General features: G+C 37.4%; 2 protein-coding genes across 3 annotated transcripts in view; one reads left to right on the top strand and one right to left on the bottom strand.

The window, feature by feature from the left end:
- Positions 1-1,259: 1,259 nt before the first annotated feature.
- Positions 1,260-5,159, top strand: LOC115413142 (interferon-induced protein 44-like). 2 transcript variants are annotated; one of them, XM_030125882.1, is made up of 9 exons: positions 1,260-1,293; positions 1,528-1,557; positions 1,719-1,733; positions 1,983-2,016; positions 3,341-3,551; positions 3,737-3,886; positions 4,025-4,196; positions 4,468-4,568; positions 4,774-5,159. In XM_030125882.1, exons 1-9 carry the CDS (start codon positions 1,275-1,277, stop codon positions 4,933-4,935), a joined length of 894 nt encoding a protein of 297 aa, XP_029981742.1. In that variant the 5' UTR covers positions 1,260-1,274; the 3' UTR covers positions 4,936-5,159. The 2 variants fall into 2 exon arrangements, with proteins under 2 accessions (XP_029981742.1, XP_029981743.1); XM_030125883.1 differs by lacking the exons at positions 1,260-1,293; positions 1,528-1,557; positions 1,719-1,733 and adding an exon at positions 1,823-1,869.
- A 10,870-nt stretch (positions 5,160-16,029) lies between these two features.
- Positions 16,030-26,225, bottom strand: part of commd8 (COMM domain containing 8) — a 10,743-nt gene continuing 547 nt past the window's right edge. Inside the window, exons 3-5 of the mRNA XM_030126943.1 lie at positions 21,332-21,484; positions 16,930-17,085; positions 16,030-16,246 (exon numbers count right to left, since the gene is read on the bottom strand). Of these exons, the coding sequence (XP_029982803.1) occupies positions 16,226-16,246; positions 16,930-17,085; positions 21,332-21,484 (330 nt within the window). The 3' untranslated portion in view covers positions 16,030-16,225. The remainder of the gene's footprint in view (positions 16,247-16,929; positions 17,086-21,331; positions 21,485-26,225) is intronic.

Raw genomic sequence — 26,225 nt, 5'->3', positions numbered from 1 at the left:
CTCCAAAGATGTCTGTGGTTTTATGTACAGACGCTCCTCCCACTTTCTGTGGGAACACACCTGATTTACAAGAAACAATAGTCAGTGTGTTTTATGTCCTTATAACTGATAAAATATGACCCTTCACCGGTAATGAAAATGTTCACTGTCAAAAACAACTCCTTTAAATATTAAACTACCACAGACTGTAGGAACACCTGATTTACAGGAAACCATTCTAACTGGTGCAAATGTGATCGTGCACTTTCCATCGTATGTTTATACAAAATAAACTCTGATGAAACTGGATCATTATGAAACAAAACAGTCATTCCTGTTGCCTTTAAGTAGAGATCCACTGAACTCATCTGTTCTCTTTAAAGGGAGGACATTCAACTGTCTGGAGTCGATGAAAACTCTTTACTTAAAATCAGCCTGGTCATGTGACTTCATTACATTTGTCTGGATTTCCACAGTCAGTGAATATACTGATGCAGTGAGTTTCAGAACTGTGTTCCCTCCGTCTGCGGTCGTTTCAGATTCCAGACTTGGATTTGAAGGCTAAAGGACAAATGTAAGGGTCTGGGATTTCACCAAGCACATTGTGTTTCCTGTTAGTATTTCACAGATCGATGAAAGAACAATAGATGCATGATGCTTTTTCTGTCATTACATTTTATGCAGTTTTCTGACTCCAGTTAATTTTTCACAGATCATTGCATTTGTGGGTTTTGGAAAATTTCTGAAGGTCTGAATGATCAGTAACTTTTTTATTGCATTCAATTAAATGTTCCTGAACGTCACTGACAGTGCTATAGAAAAACTATGATATGTATCATCTCCTCAGTGTTATCAGGGGATTTATGAGGTGGATCAGCTGTTGGACACGGGATCCCATTATGGCTTTGAACCAGATCCAGAACCCTGGTCTGGACCCACTAACTGATGACTTGTCAGACTGAAAAAGTGTGTTTTATAAGTACAGTGGGTAGGGCCATACCTCAGCCTTTAGAAAGTGAAAGGGTTTCTTATGAGTCTAATGTCAGTCTGAACAGTGGGAGAGGCTTCGTCTATAAAAGCTACCAACTGTCTTTACTGTCATTGTTTTTCACTTGTTAACTGGTGAAGAGCTTCTGAAACTGCAGGTACGTCTGCATCACTCTGTCTGATAAACCTCCTACTGCGCTGCACAAATTCAGTCACATTCAGTCCAAACTCTTTCTGTGAAATAATGTTGTTTTTGATTTTCAAACAGGTTTTTTCATCTGGACAAACATCTTTTATGACTTTGTAAAATGGGACAAACACACACAGGTAAGATTGAATGAAGAGTTCAGTTCATGGTTACAAAGATGGATAACTAATGTCACCGATCCACAATGAATCTGTTTAAAAATGTTAAAAACAACTATTTTGTGTCTTATGTCTGTGTTAATGTTCTGTCGTTTCAGCACCATGACACTGATTTATCACATCATATTTAACTTCATTTACACACAATATTTGATGTTTTGTAGACGTATAAACTGTCTCTTCTCTTTCCTAAATGTCAAGTCTATGAAACAAAAACAGTTTATGGTGAGTCTGTTTATGAACTGGATTGTTTACAATCTATGAATATGAAAAAATTACAAAATGATGAATGAAAGTCAATACAAACTAAAATAACATTTAATGTTTACATATCTAACCTGTTTTTCATGTTTTTTTTGTTTTTTTTTAATGTTTTACCTTTGCAGTGGAAAGACCACGCAGTAAGTCATCAAAAGTCTACTTTAAAAATTCTTCAAACAGAATCATATAAATGAACTCAGTGTTTAAGGTTTCTAATTCTAAGCTGCTTGTCTTCTGTTTCTTCAATGTTGTACTTTCCAGCTCCTCCACCTGCTGGTATGACCTCACTCTTTGCATTACTTACTTTCTCTGTTTCTGACTTTAAATTTTCATACACAATAAAAACATGATGGCTGGTATTTAAACATATCTTTCCATTTTTTCTGCAGCATTTAAAGATCCATGGAGGAAGATAGACTGGACGTAAGTATATGTTTATATTTTTAGTCCAATCCAACTTTATTTATGAAGCTCTATAGAACAACTACAGTGGACCAAAGTGCTGTACAGAAAAATAAAAGCACAATACAAATTAATAAAGGTAGTAATAATAATAATAATAATACATTTTATTTATAAGCGCCTTTCAAGACACCCAAGGACACTGTACAACAAGATAAAACAAACAATCCATAAAATACAAAGAAATAAACAGATTAAAACAAATAATTACTATATATAGAAATGAAGTAGTAGAATGGAGATTAGAGCTTATGGGGGTGGGCTGTTCTGAACAGGTGAGTTTTGAGTCTGGATTTGAATGTGGGGAGAGAGTCACAGTTACGGATGGATGGTGGGAGGGAGTTCCAGAGCTGAGGAGCAGAGTGGCTGAAGGCTGGGCCTCCCATGGTGCTGAGGAGGACAGGAGGCATGGTGAGGTGGATAGAGGAGGAGGACCTGAGGGAACGGACTGGAGTGGCGACATGGAGGAGGTCTGAAGGTACTGAGGAGCCAGACTGTGGATGGATTTAAATGTGTACAGGAGGAGTTTGAATTCAATTCTCTGTTTAACTGGGAGCCAGTGTAGTTCCTGGAGGATAGGGGTGATGAGGTGGTAGGAGGGGGTTTTGGTGATAATGCGGGCGGCAGAGTTATGGACCAGTTGGAGCTTATGGAGGGACTTTAGGGGGAGACCGAATAGGAGGGAGTTACAGTAGTCAAGGCGAGAGGTTACGAGACTGTGCACAAGAATAGAGGTGGTATGGGGGGTGATGGAAGGGCGAAGACGGTTGATGTTGCGCAGGTGGAAATATGCAGACCGGGTGACGTTATTGATGTGGGATTGGAAAGACAGTAGGCCATCGAGGATGACACCCAGACTCTTAACCTGAGGTGAGGGGGAGACTGAGGAGCTGTCGATAATGAGGGAAAAAGTGTTGGTTTTGGAGAGAGTGGATTTTGTGCCAATGAGGAGCATTTCTGTTTTATCACTAGTGACAGAAATACATTGTGTTTATGTTTCAGTAAAGGTTTTTAATAAAAATATCATTAGAAGTTACATTAGATTCTGATGTTTGTTGATTTATATGAGGGTGTGAGCACATGGGGGGGTCACGGGTCATGTCATCGTATGTGTGGGTGTGTTAGCGACTACTGTTGTACATGACAACAGTATAAGTCACTCAGCTGTTAGTGGGGCGTGGTTCAAAGAAGGTTTAAGTCAAGATTTAAATCAAGATTTAAGTCAATACAAATGAAAATGAATGTATAAATGAATGTGAAATCAAATGTAAACTGTCTTTAACAGGAGGAAACAGAAAGAAGACCTCCAGAAGTTTGTGATGGACTATGAACCTGACGGTTCTAAGGCGAAAAAGCTCAGGGTTCTGATCTACGGACCAGTCGGAGCTGGAAAGTCCAGTTTCATCAACTCTGTCATAACTGCGATCCGTGGCAGGAGTTATGTTAGAGCTGAAGCCAACAATGCTCGAAAAGACACAAAGAGCTTCACCAAAGAGGTATGAGACCACCAGAGGGTCATGGGTGGGGGGATGGAGGGTGGATGAGTCTGGACCTGTGGTCCAGGTGGAACCACACACACAGGTTCTAGGGTTAGGGTTAGGGTTTAATAGATCTTATAAATACAACAGGTTCAGGGCTGTTCAACTGTCGGCTGAAGTCAGACTCATTTTTCTCTTTCTAGTACAAGGCTCACAAAATCAGAAGACAAGGAGGAGGTCATCTCCCCATCGTCTTCAGCGACATCATGGGGTTGGAGGACGGTCAGGACGTCGGTGTTCGAGCTGAAGACATTCAACTGGCCATGGAGGGACATGTGAAGGAGGGTTACAAGGTACAACCCAACGTTCCAGCTCCTCCTCAGAGTGGAGGTTGTACTGGTTCTCCACAGAACCATCTTCTAAAGGTTGTCTTTAGTCTGTCAGACATTCAGGAGGCGTTTCCATTAACATGTTTCCTTTTGTCTTTTCAGTTCAACCCTACATCTACACTGTCAAAGAACGACACCACACACTATAACCCCTGTCCAACCCCAGATGACCAGGTTCATGTGTTGGTTTGTCTCCTCAATGTCAACTCAACAGAAATTACCCCCTCAGTCATTCAGAAGATGAAGGCCATCAGAGAAAAAGCCAGAGATCTGGGTAAAGTTACACTTCCATACAGGTCAAAGGGTTTAACCTTTAACACTTAGGGGGTCAGAAAAGGGGTTGGAGGAGAACTGACATAAGAAAAGGGAAAAAATGCACAAATAAACCTGGTCTGCAACAGGACAAAGTCACCTGGTCCAAGCTGTGGGTTTGTGAAGACCTAAGCCCCGCCCCCTCCATGACATCACAGACCAGTTTCATCTTCATGTCAGTGTTCTAGTAGCTCCTGATGAAAACCTTAAAGGGATTCTTTGTGAATCTGCAGGGATTCCACAGATAGCCATTGGAACCCACATTGACAAATGCTGTGGCATAATCGAGAAGGATGTGAAGGACGTCTACAAGAGCACACATCTGAAGAAAAAGGTGAGTTGTGTTGGATTAGAGTTAGGGTCTGGCTTCCCTTGGGTATTTCTCCGTCCACTCATCTGTCAGGGCCGATCCAGTCTCTGTTTTCTGACTTTAATTTGGACTTCTGTGTTTTCAGTTTGTGACTTGGATGCTTCTGTGCCTGGAACACATCTGTTCTGTTCTGTTTTAATCTATTCTCTTTTTTTTTTCTCATGTACAGATGACAGAGTTCAGCAGCGCGGTGGGAATCCCTCTGAACTGCCTCTTCCCAGTGAAGAACTACAGCGATGACCCTGAACCAAAGGATGACATGGACATACTCATCCTCACTGCAGTGAAACATATCTTAAACTATGGAGATGACTTTCTTGATGACATGTAAAACATTTTGTAACAGAACTTGGTCCATTTTAACTGTAAATGTGTCAGAGTTAGTGTGTTCACCTTTTCTACACCTGTTCTTCCACAAAACTAGATAAACAAATGGACCTAAACTATTTCCACCCACATTAAGGTGATGAAACTTCTATTAAACGTCTTATACTTAATCTTCTGTAATGCCCTTAAACGTACCTTCTTCTAATTAAAGTTGGACAGGAACCAATAACAGCTGGTCCTCAACACTTTGTTCTTGTACATTATTCTTCTATTCTAAATCACTGTCTGATTTCGGTCACTGCAGGTGTGTGTCTGTTTCAGAGAGACATAAAAATTAATGATATATAGTATATAAAAGTATACATGCCCTTCTAAAAAATGAAACGTTTCTGTAGTGTATTTATGAGGTGCACACACACTAACTTTCATTCCAGAGCTTTCACTGCCACGCTTCACTTCGTAACACTACGGTGCACATGTGCAAACCGGTCACCTGGGGCCTCATGTACACAGACTTGTGTGGATTCCATATGTAAACCTGGTGTACACTTACATCCAGAAAAGTCTGTTCACACAAAAAAACCCCAGATGAATCAAACTGAGCGTACGCCTGAACCCAAACACACTTCCTTTATTCACCCCAGTCAGCTGGAATTGAGCGCACATGTTGGAGTACCTGACTCCTCCCCCTCCACGCCCACATTTAAATATACAAATTAGTATAAATCTGCAGGTGGGATTCCCCTCTCTGCAGGATCACATGATGTCAAAGTGGACGCGAAGCGGAGGCCGAAACAGGCGGAAGAAGAAAAGAGACGAACTCAGCCCATTTGAACAGAGTCGACACTATTGTGGGTGATACTGGTCTGACTGGGCTGACTGGGATCAGCCCCACAGTAAATATATGTTTAGTATTAGTGTAAGTCACACATGAGTTCATTCTATGGGTCATACAACAGTCTGATCACAGCCAAACTAGATACAGGTTCATGTGTGATCATGTCAGGAAATCAAAGAGGAAACCACAGACTGTGACTCCTGTTTAATCACTCCAATGATTATTTTCCAACAGTGAGACAGCAGACGGTCAGACCCAGGACCATCCTCCTGTCACAGAGGCTTCTGTTGTGTTAGCCGGTCCTCTGGTCCACCACAGCCCACTGCTGATGCCCATCTGACCAGCATGGGTCTGTACTGACCCGGGTCACCAGAGGACAGAGAGAGGACAATCAGCGGAGTCAATGAGCGACTGGACCGACTCATAAATGTCCCCACAGACATGAACAGTACAGCAAATGCATTTGTCAACAGTGAATTCTGTGTCTTTGTCTCTTTATGTGGTTGTTGCTTAATGTCCTCCAGCAGGATTGGCATTGATGGGTCCAGGGTTGGTTCTGGTTGTGGTTGGTTGTGGTTGGTCTGGTTCTGGTTGGTTGTGGTTCTGGTGGTGGATGTGCTGCTCTGACAGTAGGATGACGTGTCGGTGTGTTCATTGTTCTTCTGTGTATCTCTGATGTGCTCATTAATCAGAGGAATGACCTTCGTCACATTATTCTCAGTTTCTCAGTGTCTCCTCTCAGTGTCTCCACTGGTTCCAAACACTAGAAACATGTGAACTCCAGCTGTGGAGCTGGAGTGGAGGAGCGCACATTTCACTCGTTATACATCTGAACGTGAGCGTGGAAAAGGGTGTGCGCCAGGTTTTTGTGCGTAAGCAGCCTTTATACATGAGGCCCCAGGTCTCTACGGTGTTCACAGTCGTACAAAAACTGAAGTACCCATAACATCGTACGATTATTCTATGGTCAATACACCACATCATCCCCCACTTTAGCTGTGAAACAGTAATTCAAATTATTCCTTTAAACAGCTGAAAATGTTAATGAACACAGTGTTCCTAACTGAACAGCAGTTGTCTAATATTCCCTAAAAAAACATAACACAGCCTCAGTCTAAAACTGAAGACATGTTAACATCCAACATTGTTCAAGTATAATATTCAGTGTTTTAACTGCATTTAGTACATTCATTTGAACACCATGTACATTAATAATAATAATAATAATGGATTGGATTTATATAGCGCCTTTCTAGACACCCAAAGCGCTTTACATTATTGACCCATTATTCATTCGCGCTCACATTCTCCCCCTGGTGGTGGTAAACTACACCTGTAGCCACAGCTGCCCTGGGGCAGACTGACAGAAGCGTGGCTGCCATTTTGCGCCTACGGCCCCTCCGACCACCACCAAACATTCATACGCCAGTGTGGGTGGCACTGGAGGCAAGGATACATTAGATGGTATCTGGTCCTGGTTAGTCTTCTGTCCATGTGTTCTGGTCTTGGTCCGTCTTCTATGTTGTGTTCTTGGTCCTGGTTAGTCTTCTGTTCCCTCAGAGGTGTAATCAGTGTAACCTGGGTCAGTGGGTTAGGTTCTCACCTGTTAAACCTTTTGAGAAAAACTATGAGACTTAACCACCATGTAATACACATGACACGAACAAACAAACACACTAGTCTAGCCAGTGAGTGGACACAGAGACCGTATTTAAACAAAGAGTGTGTTATAAAGCGAATCAGTAAAATATTACAATACTATGAATTACTCTGGTAATAAGGACAATGGAAGTTCAAGTAGAAGTCATTAGATCTACATCTGAATGAGTAGAGAAAGATTCAACATATGAAACTAGAAAAGCACTCGGAGAGTACAGACCTCTGCCAAGACAGACAACCCCCCCCCCCCCCCCCCCCCCCGATCACCACCAAAATTTAATCATTTGTTCCTTGTGCCAGTATGGAACCTCATAATGAGGCTACTGCAACACACACTACTATAAGAAAACTTTCACAAAGTGAGATTTGCATAATATGGGACCTTTAATGGTAAAGCCAGGGGGGCTGCCATAATTATCCGTAAAGGCTTTCCCTTTATATTAGAGAAATCAGTTTTGGACCCAAATGGTAGATATGTTATGGTTTCTGGGCGACTTCGGGAGATGCCATTTCTTTTTGTTTGTGTTTATGGTCCTAATTGGGATGACAGTCTTTTTGTGTCTAAGCTCTTTTCCTCTTTCCCAGACATTGAAAATCACCATATAATTGTGGGAGGTGATTTTAATCTGGTACAAGACCCTTTATTGGACAGATCTTCTAATAAACCTGCTCCTCTCACAAAGGCGTTACTTACTCTGTCCGAACAGTTTGGGCCCACTGACCCGTGGAGGCATAAATTTTCAACGTCTAAAGCTTTCTCGTTTTTCTCACACGTCCATCATTCTTATTCCCGGATCGATTTCTTTCTCTTAGATGTCAGACTTTTACCCAAAATAGTTTCCGCTGATTTTCATACCACTGCAATATCAGATCATGCGCCTGTCTCTCTTGATTTAGCACTGCCTTTTCGACCAGCCTTGATTAAACAATGGAGATTTAAAACAGACTTTTTTTGTGATATCAGTACTTTTAGCACTAGGGTCTTCAAATACAGGAAAATACCTGATCTTCACAGAAAAAAATGCAAATCACAGAGGCTAAAATCCTGATAAATGGTGATAAATCACTTAAGAAAGGTTAAATAGAGGGAAGTGAGCCAAAAGTCGTATCATTCATTTAAGGCGTTCCCTCTTGTGTGCTGTACCACTCATCCCTGAGTCCATTTAAGTTCGGCCCTGGCATCCAGACCTGCACAGACACCAGAATACCCTATGTGTTCTCCTCTGGTCTGTTTTCATCAGGATAGGCACTAGAACATGTGTTCTTCTGTCTGAAATGAAATGGTCCATTTGTTTTCTGCTCCGTAGTTGTGTCATTATTAAACTGCTGTCTTTGTCGGGATCACTCCAGAACTCCAGAACTTTCATTTGCTTTCATCTGCTCTGTATGAAAAGACAATTTATCATCACTTCACTTATTTCAGTCTTAACCCTCCAGTATCCAGGTGTGCCTTTTATGCACACTTTGCATTTTGTGTATATCATATTATTTTTCACAATTTAAATAAGGTTAGAATTCAGAAGTTGTTCATTTTTGCATGGTCTTTAAAATTCTGTCCACCAACTAAACTGTGCACATTGTAAACAAAAGAAAATGACCAGACTAGCATCTGTCTGCCAAGTGTGCAGAAAACGCACTATTTCCTCCATTAGAACCACTGTTTTGGATCCAAAGCCTTTAAGGCAGAAATCCTGCTTTTACTGAGATGTGGGCTTCATTTGAGAGGAAATTAATTTATTAACGTCATTAATGTTGGAGTTAATCATTGACATATGCCAGGCTGCAAAAATCTAATAATATTTAAACTAATTTGTATGTAGTATTTTGAAAAAACAAACATATTTTGTGTTTTTTGCATCAAAAAATATAATGACATCATGATGAAAAGAGATCGTTTAAGGGTTAAAAAAATGTAAAATGAATGATTATTTGATCTGTATGATTAGGATTGACCTGGATTTATAAAAGTAAAATCAAATTAGAGCAGAAAAATAAATCCATATATAACATTTAATAGTTTGATTTATAGGTGTGCATTTTCTGCACACTTGGTGACAGATGCTAGTATTTTTGAACATTTGACCTAGCGCCAAAAATAATAATAATGCAAATTAACCAATGTTGAAGTTAATCACTGACATATGCCAGGATGAAAAAATCTAATAATATGTGATCCACTTTTTATAGAGTATATTGAAAAAAATAATTTTTTTCTGTTTTTTTTTTTTTTTTTTCATCCAAAAAAATGGTTTGTTTCCATTACAAACATGGCATTTAAAGGGTTAAAAAAATGTGACAACTCTTGAGTATTTGGTATTTTTATTTATGGCTCAAGTTGATGAAATAGAAAAAAGTGTAAAAGAATTAAAAACAAACTGTATGAACATTTTTTTAACATTATTCCATAAGTGTGTGAAAATGGCACACTTGGTGCTCAGTCAGGGCCTAGGTGGACGGGGTACCAGAGGGTTAACTATGTCCTGACTAAGTCTTAAATAAACATTCATATTTACTTGCCTCAGATGCGGTGCTCAAATGGAATGAAAACACGTAGACTATTTTCTGAAAGAAACAATCAGTTGTAACATTTTCCTATAAAATCTGAAAAGTAGAAGCAGAATATAATGTCACAACCTTATCTTGGACCAGTTCCACTGCATTTTGACAGGAAAAGGTGGAAGAACTCAGAAATACCACCATACGCCAATAAAAGGAATGATACATTTTTGGGAAAACAGAGGTACCATAGAATCAGGACTAAGCTCCTCATTTGGAAAGGCTATCATGTTTAATACACACATATATGTCCTACTAACAGAATGACACCACAGAGGTTAAAAATGAACATCTTACCACATCTGTTATTCTTATCTCTGCCTATAAATGTTTCAAAAAACCAGTTTCTAAAATGGGATGAGTGCATGTCAACATTCATATGAGAAGTAAACGACCAAGGACACGCTGTGCCACTTCACAACTGCCCAAAAACAAAGGAGGTCTGTCACTTCCAAATCTGAAATATTATTTTCATGCTGTGCAGCTGTGTCATTTGACTTACTGGTGTGATAGGGGATGTGTTCTCAGTGGAAAGATACTGAAGTCTCATCATTAAAATATGCAGTTCAGACCAGCACTGGAGAAACAGACTCCAGTTTACATTAAAGAGAAGTGTAATCTCAACCCAGTGACTTCCTTTACACTGGATGTATGGTCCTCTACAATAAAACAACTAGAAATAGGAAAGGAAACTGGACTATTAAAATGGATTTCATTTGATGATAAATTCATTCCAGGAAAATTTGATGATAGATTTAAAAGTTGGGCTGATAAAGGAATTACAGGCATATGCACGATTATTAAAAAAGGAGAAATGAAAAGCTTCCAGGAGTTAAAAAATATATGTAAATTAACTAATCAGGACTTCTTTAGTTACCTGCAAATGAGGGACTATTACAGGGGTGTCAAACATGCGGCCCGGGGGCCAAATGCATCCCCCTAAGGGTCCAGTCCGGCCCCTGGGATGTTTTTGCCAAGTGCAAAAATTCCACAGTCTTGAACTGAATTAAGCAAAAAAAAAAACACAAAAAACTGTAGCTTGAATTAAGGAAAAAATCTTGAATTAAGCCAAAAAAAAATCTTCAATTAAGTAAAAAAAAAAAACTTGAATTAAGCAAAAAAAAAAAAAAAAAAAAATCTCAACTTTAGCAAAAAATCTTGAATTAAGCAAAAAAAAAAAAAAAAAAAAAAAATCTTCAATTAAGTTAAAAAAAAAAATCTTGAATTAAGCCAAAAAAAAAAATCTTCAATTAAGTAAAAAAAAAACTTCAATTAAGCAAAAAAAAAAAAAAAAAATCTTCAATTAAGTAAAAAAAAAAATCTATAATTCACAACTTAATTTTTTGTCTTTGTTTTAGGGCAAAAAAATCACATTCAATTGTGAAACTCTTTCCATTTCCAAACTCTCCTGTACCAATAAACTGTGACTAACCTGAACAAATGTGTCCAACCTGAAATGTCTGTATTAAATTCAGTCCAGTTTGAACTCTTTTCTTCCTGTTCTCAGTGTTTAGTGTCTTTGCAGATCTGATCCAGAATGCACATGGACTAATGAGAAGTGGAGGAAGAAGACTGAGGAAATTACACTACATTTTCTTATGTTTTTTAATTTAAATTTCAGTTTTTTCAGGTTTTTATTTTATTTTTTGATAGTTTATAAAGGTAAGCATATTCATAATTTAATGGGGGGGTTTTTTGTTTTGTTTTTTTTTTACATTAAACAAAGACAAAAATTTGGAGTTGTCGTTATTTATAGGTTATTATGTTATTTTTCTGTTGTGGCCCACTGCAGATCAGATTTAGCTGAACATGGAACTGAACTAACATGAGTGTGACAGCCCTGGACTATTACATCAAACATATTAAAACAAGTGAGGATCAAATACATCCTATCATAAAACCACTTACATAAGCTTATGGTAATGCTGTCCCAAAAACTGTCAGTTTTGTACGGTTGTTTGATGAAGTCTAGAAATGATTCAACATTCTATGTTCAAACCAAATGGGAAACAGAGCTGGGTGAGAAGATCCAGAGGAGATCTGGGACGATATGTGGGAAACACCAACCAACATCACAGTCACCTGAAGGGAGAGAATTTAACTGGAAACATCTAATTACCTCCGCCAAGGAGGTTCTGTTTTTGCCAGGGTTTGTTTGTTTGTCTGTCCGTTAGTGTGCAACATAACTCAAAAAGTTATGGACAGATTTGGATGAAATTTTCAGGGTTTGTTGGAAATGGGATAAGGAAGAAATGATTAAATTTGGGTGGTGATCGGGGGTGGGGGGGCCCACGGGGGGGGCCATTTCCAACAAACCCTGAAAATTTCATCTAAATCTGTCCATAACTTTTTGAGTTATGTTGCACACTAACGGACAGACAAACAAACAAACAAACCCTGGCAAAAACAGAACCTCCTTGGCATGGGGGGCCCATGGGGGGGGGGGGGGGGGGGGGGGGGGCACTGATCAGCCTTGGTGGAGGTCTGCGCTCTCCGAGTGCTTCTAGTTCGTTATTTCATCACACCTAAAATTAAAAGTAGACAAGAGAAGCACTCGGAGAGCGCAGACCAAGAGAGATCTGCCCCCCCCCTTCATTTTGTTCATTATTTTCTTCATTTTATTTTTAGATTTTCTTCATTTTGTTCATTATTTTCTTCATTTTATTTTTAGATTTTCTTCATTTTGCTCATCATTTTATTCATTTTTCTTCATTGTTTTTATATTTTCTTCATTTTTGTTCATTTTGTTTGATATTTTCTTCATTTTTGGTCATTTTGTTTTATATTTTCTTAATTTTTCTTCATTATTTTCTTAATTTTTCTTCATTGTGTTTTTATATTCATTTTTCTTTATTTTGATCAGTATTTATATTTTTTTCATTTTTGTGCATTTTGTTCATTATTTTCTTCATTTGTGTTCATGATGTGAGTCCACTCCTCCTTCTGATTGGACCAACCCCCCCCCCCCCCCCCCCCCCCCCCCCCCACCCCTGATCACCACCAAAATGTAATCATTTCTTCCTTGTGCCAGTATCAACATTTCCTGAAAACTTCATGAAAATCTGTCCATAACTTTTGGAGTTATCTTGCTAACAAACGAACGAACACACACACACAAAGCAAAGTGATCGCCGTATCTCCTGGTGGAGGTAATGAATGAATACTCGGCAGCCGTGCAGCAGACTCTGGAATCCCATGGATCCAGATCACACACAGGTTTTGGAAATGCTCCCATATCCAGCCCTTCAGGGGGAAGGTCCTCTCAGCTCTGTGTGAGGTGTTGGATATGCAAACCCAAATTCTGGTCTAGTTCTGGACCTGGGACATTTGGAAGAAACGGTGCATAAGTCATCTGGTCCAGATCCTCCTGGTGGACGTGAAGAAGACCAGAACACAGAACTGTCCTCAGACTGAGGCTCCGTCTGATAAACAGTGGATTCAGTCATAGACGACAGACTGGTCATGGAACATCTGACACATAAACTGAAGTTAAAAGAAAATCTGTTGATGAAAAACTGTGGAAAATGGCTGACACCCACAGACAGATGGATCTGTGAAGGGTCCTGAATGTTCTGACACCAGCACACACTGTTCTTTTCATCTGTTTGTTCTGCTCTTCTTTTGCTCTTTTCCTACTCCTCAACCTGAGGTGATTGTATTGTACAGTTAAAAATGAGAAATAAAAATTGCTAAAATAATAAATAAATAAAATAAAACAGTCCAATGGGTGAAGTGACTCCACCCCTCTGGACTTCAGCAGCCAATTAAAACAAAGGGAACACCGTGACCACAAAACAAGAAAGTATGTTTCATATTCGACATCTGTCAGACTTCAGCACATGGATGGAAAACAAAAAGAACTGTTCTGGTCCAGTTCAGTCCCAGCAGGTGAACTCCTCAGGTTTGGACACTCCATGAGTTTAGAAAGTTATTATCAAGGGCAGAATAGTTCTGGAGTTTTCATTCTAGTTTAGTTTTGTTTAGTTTGGACCTGTTTTTCTCTAATTCAGTTTGTTTAAATTCGTTTTTAGAGCAGGTCTGATAGTTTTTATTAGTTTTCATTATTTTCTAAATGCTTAGTTTTAGTTTAGTTGTAGTTTAGTTGTAGTTTAGTTGTAGTTTAGTTGTAGTTTAGTTGTAGCTCAGTTTTAGTTTAGTTGTAGTTTAGTTTTAGTTTAGTTGTAGTTCAGTTGTAGTTTAGTTGTAGTTCAGTTGTAGTTTAGTTGTAGTTTAGTTGTAGTTCAGTTGTAGTTTAGTTGTAGTTTAGTTTTAGTTTAGTTGTAGTTCAGTTGTAGTTTAGTTGTAGTTCAGTTGTAGTTTAGTTGTAGTTTAGTTGTAGTTCAGTTTTAGTTTAGTTGTAGTTTAGTTGTAGTTCAGTTTTAGTGTAGTTGTAGTTTAGTTGTAGTTCAGTTGTAGTTCAGTCGTAGTTTAGTCGTAGTTTAGTCGTAGTTCAGTCGTAGTTCAGTCGTAGTTTAGTTGTAGTTCAGTCGTAGTTCAGTCGTAGTTTAGTCGTAGTTCAGTTGTAGTTTAGTTGTAGTTCAGTCGTAGTTTAGTTTAGTTCAGTTGTAGTTCAGTTGTAGTTCAGCTGTAGTTTAGTCGTAGTTCAGTCGTAGTTCAGTCGTAGTTCAGTTGTAGTTCAGTCGTAGTTTAGTCGTAGTTCAGTCGTAGTTCAGTCGTAGTTCAGTTGTAGTTTAGTTGTAGTTCAGTTGTAGTTCAGTTGTAGTTTAGTTGTAGTTCAGTTGTAGTTTAGTTTTAGTTCAGTTTTAGTTCAGTTGTAGTTCAGTTGTAGTTTAGTTGTAGTTCAGTTGTAGTTCAGTTGTAGTTCAGTTGTAGTTCAGTTGTAGTTGAGTTGTAGTTCAGTTGTAGTTTAGTTGTAGTTCAGTTGTAGTTCAGTTGTAGTTTAGTTGTAGTTCAGTTGTAGTTCAGTTGTAGTTCAGTTGTAGTTTAGTTGTAGTTCAGTTGTAGTTCAGTTGTAGTTCAGTTGTAGTTCAGTGGTCTCTTTTCTCTTCTTCTCTGTGCTCCTATTCAAATCAATCCCAGACAGGACTCTGCTGCTTTAGTCTCCATGTTTCCAGGTAGAGTGGGGACCAGAAGACGACTGGAAACCACAAGTGAACACAAGTGACGGAGCAAAAAGTGTCGTATGGAGACAGCACAGAAAACTGAGAGAGACAAAGAAATCCATTTAACATCAATCTGACATTGACAAAGACCAAAACCAAGGGAATTGGATCCATAATTTGTATCTGTTTTAGTTAGTTTAGTAAACACACAGTACAGTTTCAGTTAGTTATGGTTTTTCTTTTAATTATAGTTTTTATTTATTTCAGTTAATGAAAATGTTTTTTCAGTTCTAGTTTTGGTCATTTCGTTAGTTTTCGTTAACGATAAGAACCTTGGATGGAACTGATCAACTCCAGTAAAAACAGTCCAATGGGTGAAGTGACTCAGGGGTCAGTGTTAGGGGTCAGTGTTAGGGGTCAGGGGTCATGGTCAGTTTCATTAATCAGGTGTAGACTCTGCGTAGGGGACACAGTCCTTCACCTCCAGAATCCTTCAAACGTTGGTGCATTTGACAGATTTTGGACAGACGGTTCTGGACAGACGGTTCTGGACAGACGGTGGTTCTGGACAGACGGTTTTGTCCAACACTGACCTTGGTCCAGGGTCAATAATCTGACCCCTGTAGATGAAGTATTCCACAGACACAGTCTAGTTGGACCAGGTGTGTTTTATTTGAACTAAGGACATTAGTGGAGACATGGAGGACACACAAGACCTCCACTGGACTGCACTGTGTCCTGGACACAGTGGACAGAGTGGACACAGTGGACTGAGTGGACACAGTGGACACAGTGGACAGTGTCCCCTGTGCTTTACCAGTCCAACAGTCTGCTGGGACAGTGTGTCTTCTAAGTTGATCTGTCCTTTTCCAGGTCCACGTTGGACATGACTCATTCCTGTCCTCGTACATGGACAGACCTGTATTTGGGGACATGGGTCTGGGTCTGGGTCTGGTTCTGGTTCGTTGTTGCTGAATTGTTGTCTGGTTGTGTTTCCACCTGTGTTTTCAAATGTTTGACTGAACTGGACATTAGCTGTCCACACCTGGACCCCCCCCCCCCCACAGTCAGTCCACTCTGGGCTGGTTCTAAACTCAGGGACGTATGTGAAGACACCGTCCTCTGTCCTCTGTCCTTTGGTCCAGTGTGTGTCCTCTGTGTGTTCACTCTGCTGTCCTTTATTTTAACTGCAGCACCACCTGGAACAGAAAATACAACTGTTATTATCACCGACTGGAGAATACACTGAAAATACAAGAAATGAGTGAGAGTTAAAGAAACAGCAGTTCAGAAAGGAAACACACACACACATAAACACACACACACACACACACATAAACACACACACACACACATAAACACACACACAAACACACACACACACACACATAAACACACACACACACACATAAACACACACACACACACACATAAACACACACACACACACACACACACACATAAACACACACACACACACATAAACACACACACACACACACACATAAACACACACACACACACACATAAACACACACACACACATAAACACACACACACACACACATAAACAAACACACACACACATAAACAAACAAACACACACACACACACACATAAACACACACACACACATAAACACACACACACACACACACATAAACACACACACATAAACACACACACACACACACATAAACACACACACACACACATAAACACACACACACACATAAACACACACACACACACACATAAACACACACACACACACACACATAAACAAACACACACACACATAAACAAACAAACACACACACACACACACATAAACAAACACACACACACATAAACACACACACACACAAACACACACACACACCTTATTGGCTGCCTCCAGTGAACTGATGAGTGTGTTGAGTTCCTCTCTGTTCATCTCCATGGTAACGGGCCTGGTAGCCCCGCCCTCCCTCACATCCAGACTGAGGCTGAGCAGAGGAGTCTGAAGAGACGAGATCTGAGAACTGGACAAGGACAGCTGGAGAGGGACAGAGTGGACATCAGAGAGTGGACAACAGACCAGCACTGACCCCCAGTGGACAAAGCCACACTGACATTAAACCACAATATTCTACAGTCAACATGAAATACTGCAGATATTGTACTACCGTTCTTTCCCCCCAACTTTTTTAAATTTTATTTTATTTTTATTTTTAAGTGTTTTATTTTTTTTATGTTTTTTTTTATATTATTTTTTATTTCTTTAATTTTTTTTCTTCAACTTTATTGAAAATATTCAGATATACAAAACATACATTTTAAACAAACAAACATAAAGATGTCAAAAAGAAGAAAGCTTTTGAACAAATACATTTCAGAAAAAAAGCACAGATTTAAAGACACAAAGCAGAATAGACAAATAATAGTATATATTAAAAAAAACCAAACAATATACCTAACACAAATAAATAAATAAATGCATCAGAGAGTTCAGTCTGTTTGAAAGAATTCTTTATAAATTGTCAAGGTGCTAGTGCTTTTTTGTTAAAGATAAATTCTAAAATAAATAAATAAATAAATAAACAAGAAACAAAAAATAAAAAAAATAAAAAGTAAAAAAACATTTTTTTTTAAATTTAAAATAAAAAAATTTAAAAAAGATAAATTCTAAAGATTTAATATATTTTTCAAATTCCATCAGAAAGATTTTAAAATTTGGGCGTGTTTCAGTATATTTATTTTTGTATATATGAAATTTTCCAAATAAAATGGTCACACTAACAATAAATTCTAAATTACAAATGTCATGTTCAAAATATGTAATTACATTTTGAGATGTTATATTTATTTTTTCATTACTTTTAGATAACCGATACTGTCCATCAGATGAAAGCTTCCATCACAGACTTTCACATTTTACAAAAGGAACAGAATCTGGTTTCATCTGGGAAATACAGACCAGAGTTACTGACACACATCTGTATCATGTGACGCTTATTTGTCGTCATTATGGAAGTTTTGCTTTGGTCTTTTTCAGGTTTATTTCTCCCATAATTCTGTTTGAATCATTGGTAAGATGGAGGTAAACAAAAGGGGATAAGGGGCGGGGCCTAGGGCTGAACTGGGATTGGACCAAAGAATACTGATACTCCCACATGACAGTTCCAGCTGGGCTGGGGTTTTTTTTCAGTGTAAAACAGTCAAGGCACATTTATGAGTCTAGTACAGTTCATACACAGAGCAGTTCACAGTGTTTACAAAAAAGAAAAAGAGACAGACTAAAAACACACCAGTATAATTAAAACACAATCACTAAAACAGAAATAATAATCAATTAAAATAAAGTCAAAGGTCAGAGGTCAGATAGAAGCCTTTGAGTTGAACAGCTGTTTTCAGCCTGGACTGAAACACATAGAACTGAAACACACAGAACTTAAACACACAGAACTTAAACACATAGAACTGAAACACACAGAACTGAAACACATAGAACTGAAACACATAGAACTTAAACACACAGAACTGAAACACACAGAACTGAAACACACAGAACTTAAACACATAGAACTGAAACACACAGAACTTAAACACATAGAACTGAAACACACAGAACTGAAACACATAGAACTGAAACACATAGAACTTAAACACACAGAACTGAAACACACAGAACTGAAACACACAGAACTTAAACACACAGAACTGAAACACATAGAACTGAAACACACAGAACCTAAACACATAGAACTAAAACATATAGAACTGAAACATATAGAACTGAAACACACAGAACTGAAACACATAGAACTGAAACACACAGAACCTAAACACATAGAACTAAAACATATAGAACTGAAACATATAGAACTGAAACACACAGAACTGAAACACACAGAACTTAAACACATAGAACTGAAACACACAGAACTGAAACACATAGAACTGAAACACACAGAACCTAAACACATAGAACTAAAACATATAGAACTGAAACATATTGAACTGAAACACACAGAACTGAAACACATAGAACTGAAACACATAGAACTGAAACACACAGAACTGAAACACACAGAACTGAAACACACAGAACTGAAACACATAGAACTGAAACACACAGAACTGAAACACATAGAACTGAAACACACAGAACTGAAACATATAGAACTGAAACAGATAGAACTGAAACACAAAGAACTGAAACACACAGAACTGATGGTTCATATGGGACCAACATGTCCCAGATGGACTTTGGTTCTAGACCATGGACAGACTTGTAGACCAGCAGAGTTGTTTTAAAGTCTATTCTCTGAGCCACAGGAAGCCAGTGCACAGACCTGGAACAGGACTAATATGGTGGTCCTTCCTGGTTCTAGTCTGGACCCCAGTGCACAGATCTGAGCACAGGACTAATATGGTGGTCCTTCCTGGTTCTAGTCTGGACCCCAGTGCACAGACCTGGAACAGGACTAATATGGTGGTCCTTGCTGGTTCTAGTCTGGACCCCAGTGCACAGATCTGAGCACAGGACTAATATGGTGGTCCTTCCTGGTTCTAGTCTGGACCCCAGTGCACAGACCTGGAACAGGACTAATATGGTGGTCCTTGCTGGTTCTAGTCTGGACCGCAGTGCACAGATCTGAGCACAGGACTAATATGGTGGTCCTTGCTGGTTCTAGTCTGGACCGCAGTGCACAGACCTGGAACAGGACTAATATGGTGGTCCTTCCTGGTTCTAGTCTGGACCCCAGTGCACAGATCTGAGCACAGTACTAATATGGTGGTCCTTGCTGGTTCTAGTCTGGACCCCAGTGCACAGACCTGGAACAGGACTAATATGGTGGTCCTTCCTGGTTCTAGTCTGGACCCCAGTGCACAGATCTGAGCACAGTACTAATATGGTGGTCCTTGCTGGTTCTAGTCTGGACCCCAGTGCACAGACCTGGAACAGGACTAATATGGTGGTCCTTCCTGGTTCTAGTCTGGACCCCAGCAGCAGTGTTCTGGATGTTCTGCAGCTGTCTTCAGCTGGTTTACAGTCCAGTCAGAAGGCCGGTCCAGTAGTCTAACCTGGTCCAGATAAATGCGTGGATCAGTCTGTCTAAGTCTGGTTCAGATCGGTTTAAACCTGTGATTGCACCAGTGTTTTTGAGATGGTCAAAGGCTGATGATGGAGTTGATTTCATGTGGCTGTTACAGTTTAGGTCTGAGTCCAGTATTAGCCCTAGATTTAGAACCTGGTGTTTAGCTTTAGAGGAACAGATTCCAGATGACTGATGAGACTGGATCTGGGTTTTTGTGGGACAAAGACAAGGACTTCAGTCTGGTCTGAATTTAGCTGGAGACAGTTGTTTTGCATCCACACAGTGATCTGTTGGAGGGTCAGGCTCAGGGTTAGGGTTAGGGTTAGACTGATCTGTTGGAGGGTCAGGGTCATCGTCAGGGTCAGGGTCAGGGTCAGGGCCCATGCTGACCTGCTGTCAGACAGATGTAAACCTGAGTGTGGTCTGCATAGTTCTGGTAGGACATGTTATTACTGTGTATGAACTGGCCCAGGGGCAACATGTAAAGATTGAACAAGAGGGGTCCCAGGATGGATCCCTGGGGGACCCCACAGGCCACTGCCATTTGGTCTGACACACAGATCCCGATTTGAACAAAATACTTCCTGTCCTCAAGGTCGGACTTGAACCATTTCAGGGCAGGACCACAGATGCCTACCCAGTCCTCTAACCTCTGGAACAGGATCACATGATCAGCTGTGTCAAATGCAGGGGGGTCACACTCCGGTCCTCGAGGGCCGATATTCAGCATCACTGGAAAAAATCTAAATCTGACACAGATAATTTTTACTTGTTCCACTGGCAGATTTTTTTTTTTACTTAATTCAAGCAAAAAAATCTGTCAGTGGAACCAGTGACAATGATCTTGTTCAGATGAGTGTAAACCAGGTTTTCCAGATCTACTGTCTGTAATCAGTTCTTCTATCTCAGTGTAAAGTTCCTCTGGAGGTGATTCTGTCAGATTTAAAGTCTGATCAGATATTTGGAACAGAAATGAGACAAATCCTCTTGGTCAGATTTAGATTTGTCCAGTAGTTTTAGATGTTTTCCTCTTCAAACACACCTGGTTTAACTCATGATCAGCTCATGCTCATGTTCTGCACAAGTCTGATCATGATGGAATGGTTTCCAGGTGTGATGGAAGAGTTAAACACCTGCCCTCCAGGACCAGAGTTGGACCCCCCTGGTGTAAAGGTTCAAACACGTGCAGATGGGCGTCACCTTTAGCTGCCAATCAAAGTCCTGCAGCACAGCGGAGGAGATGTGGTGCGTCCGTCGGAGCAGAGCGCGGCGGAGCTCGTCCCGTCTGCCGTTCAGAACCTTCAGCACCGCCTCGGCACGACCTCCGTCCAGATCCGACAGAATGGACAGAACCTACAGGAAGCACAGAAGAACTGACAATGACGACAGTCCAAGGAAACACAGAACACTGCAGGTCCAAGGCTGAGGCAACGGCAGGACCAGGACGGAAAGGACGGAAAGGACGGAAAACAGTAGGACACCACGGAAACAACGGAAACCAGTGTTCAGAACTCAGAGCTCCTCCTTCAGCCTGAACTCTGTGCATGTGTGGATCCACTCTGTCTGTTTAAATCCAACAGTTTCCAGGTTGTTCCATACACACAAACAGTTGAATCTGGTCCCAGTCATGTGTCTGTCCAATTAGATTCAATTCACATCAATATTAGTTGAGTTCTAATTTTAAATGTGTGGGAAATGGGATTTTCAGTGTTCAGTGTAAATGTCCACAGAGTCCACATTCCACAGTGGATGTGGACAATTTAGTTCCACATACAAGAGACTGTTCTAAGCTACAGGTGGATCCAACTGGAGGAGAATTGGAGTCGTTTGGAATTTTGGATGAATTTTGGAAAATTGTAGATGTTGTGACCTTGCTGTGACCTTGAACTTTGTCCTACTGGGACCAAAATGGACTGGGCTGGTCCCGGGGCCTAGGCCTATCTGTGGGGAAGATCTGGGAAAGATGGGTGGAAGAGTTTTACACTAAAGATGAGAACAAACAAACAAACAAAACAAAGCGATCACACTGCCTCCTGGAGGAGGGAATGAAAATAATAATAATAATAATCAAAGCAGCTGACACTCAGACTTGGTCCACAGTTGTCTGTAAATCCTTTTCTGGGCTCAGATTGAACCCAAGGGTTAAATGTGTCGGTGACATTAGAGGAGAACAGGAGGGTTAAAGAACACGTCTTCATAATCTCATACGTTACTTATTTCAGTCTCAGACTCGGAGTTTACATCCTTACAAATTTAATTCCATGCCATTTCCAAAGCTTTGAGGTAGGGATGTAACGATTACCGGTATAACGATAAACGGCGGTAAAATGGCAGACGGTTAGTATTACTGTTTAAATTCTAATTCTCATGATAACTGTGTTTGATTACTGCACTTTTAGGGGAAAAAAACTGACATACAGATCTGCTTTAATGTCAAATATTTGAGTATAGTTTGAATTTATTACAATTTTAATTTTCTATACCAAATATTTGAACCAATATTCACTTTTAAAGTCTGTGAAAAGGTTCGTTAAACATCTGTGTGTTATTTATGCAATAAATTAAATACATTTTTCAAACTGGATTTTATATTTTTTGTGTGTTTTTTGTCCTTTTATGTTTTTATAGTAGGTTAAAGTGAAAAAATAATAGACAGATGATCTAGATGAAGTTGTGCTGAAAAAACAGATCCAAACATGGGTATAGTAAACATTTGTTTCTATAGTATATAAAGGCCAAATCAAAAGGACTGAAAAACAGACAGAATAGACTCAGACCACTAAGGGTTAATATGTGAATGTTTCTGACACAGAAGGGACTATTATTTTATTTTATTTATTTATTTTTTCAAATACAACTTGGTTAAATTATTTCAGTGTGTGTATCAGTACTTTTTGAACATTTTGAGCACAATTTCAACAATACCGCGATAATAATGAGAACTGATAATTTTGGTCACAATAACTGTGATATGACATTTTCATATGGTTACAGCCCTACTTTGATGAGTTTGATTCCCTCAGTGCCTTTGCCATTGGTTCAGGTTTCAGAGGTCGAAGACTTTTCAGTCACATTATAATTAATAAATATAAATAAATAAATAAAATTTAAAAAAAGAAAAAAGAAAAAAAGACTCTTCAGGTCAGATAATAACTAACTAACTAACTAATTAACTAACTAACTAACTAAATAAATAAATAAGGAAAAAAAAGAAAAAGAAAAAAGACTCTTCAGGTCAGATAATAACTAACTAAATAAATAAATAAGAAAAAAAAAGAAAAAGAAAAAAAGACTCTTCAGGTCAGATAATAACTAACTAACTAAATAACTAAATAAATAAATAAGAAAAAAAAGAAAAAGAAAAAAAGACTCTTCAGGTCAGATAATAACTAACTAACTAAATAAATAAATAAGAAAAAAAAAGAAAAAGAAAAAAAGACTCTTCAGGTCAGATAATAACTAACTCAATAAATAAATAAGAAAAAAAAAGAAAAAGAAAAAAAGACTCTTCAGGTCAGATAATAACTAACTAACTAACTAAATAAATAAATAAATAAGAAAAAAAAAGAAAAAGAAAAAAAGACTCTTCAGGTCAGATAATAACTAACTAACTAAATAAATAAATAAGAAAAAAAAAGAAAAAGAAAAAAAGACTCTTCAGGTCAGATAATAACTAACTAACTAACTAAATAAATAAGAAAAAAAAAAGAAAAAGAAAAAAAGACTCTTCAGGTCAGATAATAACTAACTAACTAACTAAATAAATAAGAAAAAAAAGAAAAAGAAAAAAAGACTCTTCAGGTCAGATAATAACTAACTAACTAAATAAATAAATAAGAAAAAAAAGAAAAAGAAAAAAAGACTCTTCAGGTCAGATAATAACTAACTAAATAAATAAATAAGAAAAAAAAAAGAAAAAGAAAAAAAGACTCTTCAGGTCAGATAATAACTAACTAAATAAATAAATAAATAAGAAAAAAAAAGAAAAAGAAAAAAAGACTCTTCAGGTCAGATAATAACTAACTAAATAAATAAATAAGAAAAAAAAAAGAAAAAGAAAAAAAAGACTCTTCAGGTCAGATAATAACTAACTAACTAAATAAATAAATAAGAAAAAAAAGAAAAAGAAAAAAAGACTCTTCAGGTCAGATAATAACTAACTAAATAAATAAATAAGAAAAAAAAAGAAAAAGAAAAAAAGACTCTTCAGGTCAGATAATAACTAACTAACTAAATAAATAAATAAGAAAAAAAAAAGAAAAAGAAAAAAAGACTCTTCAGGTCAGATAATAACTCACTAACTAAATAAATAAATAAGAAAAAAAAGAAAAAGAAAAAAAGACTCTTCAGGTCAGATAATAACTAACTAACTAACTAAATAAATAAGAAAAAAAAAGAAAAAGAAAAAAGACTCTTCAGGTTAGATAATAACTAACTAACTAAATAAATAAATAAGAAAAAAAAGAAAAAGAAAAAAGACTCTTCAGGTCAGATAATAACTAACTAACTAAATAAATAAATAAGAAAAAAAAAGAAAAAGAAAAAAAGACTCTTCAGGTCAGATAATAACTAACTAACTAATTAAATAAATAAGAAAAAAAAGAAAAAGAAAAAAAGACTCTTCAGGTCAGATAATAACTAACTAACTAACTAACTAACTAAATAAATAAATAAGAAAAAAAAAGAAAAAGAAAAAAAGACTCTTCAGGTCAGATAATAACTAACTAACTAACTAAATAAATAAATAAGAAAAAAAAAGAAAAAGAAAAAAAGACTCTTCAGGTCAGATAATAACTAACTAACTAAATAAATAAGAAAAAAAAAGAAAAAGAAAAAAAGACTCTTCAGGTCAGATAATAACTAACTAAATAAATAAATAAGAAAAAAAAAGAAAAAGAAAAAAAGACTCTTCAGGTCAGATAATAACTAACTAACTAACTAAATAAATAAATAAGAAAAAAAAAGAAAAAGAAAAAAAGACTCTTCAGGTCAGATAATAACTAACTAACTAAATAAATAAGAAAAAAAAAGAAAAAGAAAAAAAGACTCTTCAGGTCAGATAATAACTAACTAACTAAATAAATAAATAAGAAAAAAAAAGAAAAAGAAAAAAAGACTCTTCAGGTCAGATAATAACTAACTAACTAAATAAATAAATAAGAAAAAAAAAAAAGAAAAAGAAAAAAGACTCTTCAGGTCAGATAATAACTAACTAAATAAATAAATAAGAAAAAAAAAGAAAAAGAAAAAAAGACTCTTCAGGTCAGATAATAACTAACTAACTAACTAAATAAATAAATAAGAAAAAAAAAGAAAAAGAAAAAAAGACTCTTCAGGTCAGATAATAACTAACTAACTAAATAAATAAGAAAAAAAAAGAAAAAGAAAAAAGACTCTTCAGGTCAGATAATAACTAACTAACTAAATAAATAAATAAGAAAAAAAAAAGAAAAAGAAAAAAGACTCTTCAGGTCAGATAATAACTAACTAACTAAATAAATAAATAAGAAAAAAAAAGAAAAAGAAAAAAAGACTCTTCAGGTCAGATAATAACTAACTAACTAAATAAATAAATAAGAAAAAAAAGAAAAAGAAAAAAAGACTCTTCAGGTCAGATAATAACTAACTAACTAACTAAATAAATAAGAAAAAAAAAGAAAAAGAAAAAAGACTCTTCAGGTCAGATAATAACTAACTAACTAAATAAATAAGAAAAAAAAAGAAAAAGAAAAAAGACTCTTCAGGTCAGATAATAACTAACTAACTAAATAAATAAATAAGAAAAAAAAAAGAAAAAGAAAAAAGACTCTTCAGGTCAGATAATAACTAACTAAATAAATAAATAAATAAGAAAAAAAAGAAAAAGAAAAAAAGACTCTTCAGGTCAGATAATAACTAACTAACTAAATAAATAAATAAGAAAAAAAAGAAAAAGAAAAAAGACTCTTCAGGTCAGATAATAACTAACTAACTAAATAAATAAGAAAAAAAAAGAAAAAGAAAAAAGACTCTTCAGGTCCTTCCACTGACGCTGATGTCACAGCTGAGGCCTGCTGTCCGTCACATGGGACTGAACACACTGTTGTTGGATTTG

The sequence above is a fragment of the Sphaeramia orbicularis genome, chromosome 22 (genome assembly GCF_902148855.1).
Source record: "Sphaeramia orbicularis chromosome 22, fSphaOr1.1, whole genome shotgun sequence".
NCBI lineage: Eukaryota > Metazoa > Chordata > Actinopteri > Kurtiformes > Apogonidae > Sphaeramia > Sphaeramia orbicularis.
Note: the sequence above shows the minus strand (reverse complement) of the source record. Positions and strands in the feature narration are given on the sequence as shown.

Excerpts from the sequence above, each read along its gene's own strand:
- LOC115413142 (XM_030125882.1), top strand. Across the intron at positions 3,552-3,736 it reads CAAAGAGCTTCACCAAAGAG|TACAAGGCTCACAAAATCAG; the intron begins GTATGAGACCAC and ends TTCTCTTTCTAG. Across the intron at positions 4,569-4,773 it reads GCACACATCTGAAGAAAAAG|ATGACAGAGTTCAGCAGCGC; the intron begins GTGAGTTGTGTT and ends TCTCATGTACAG.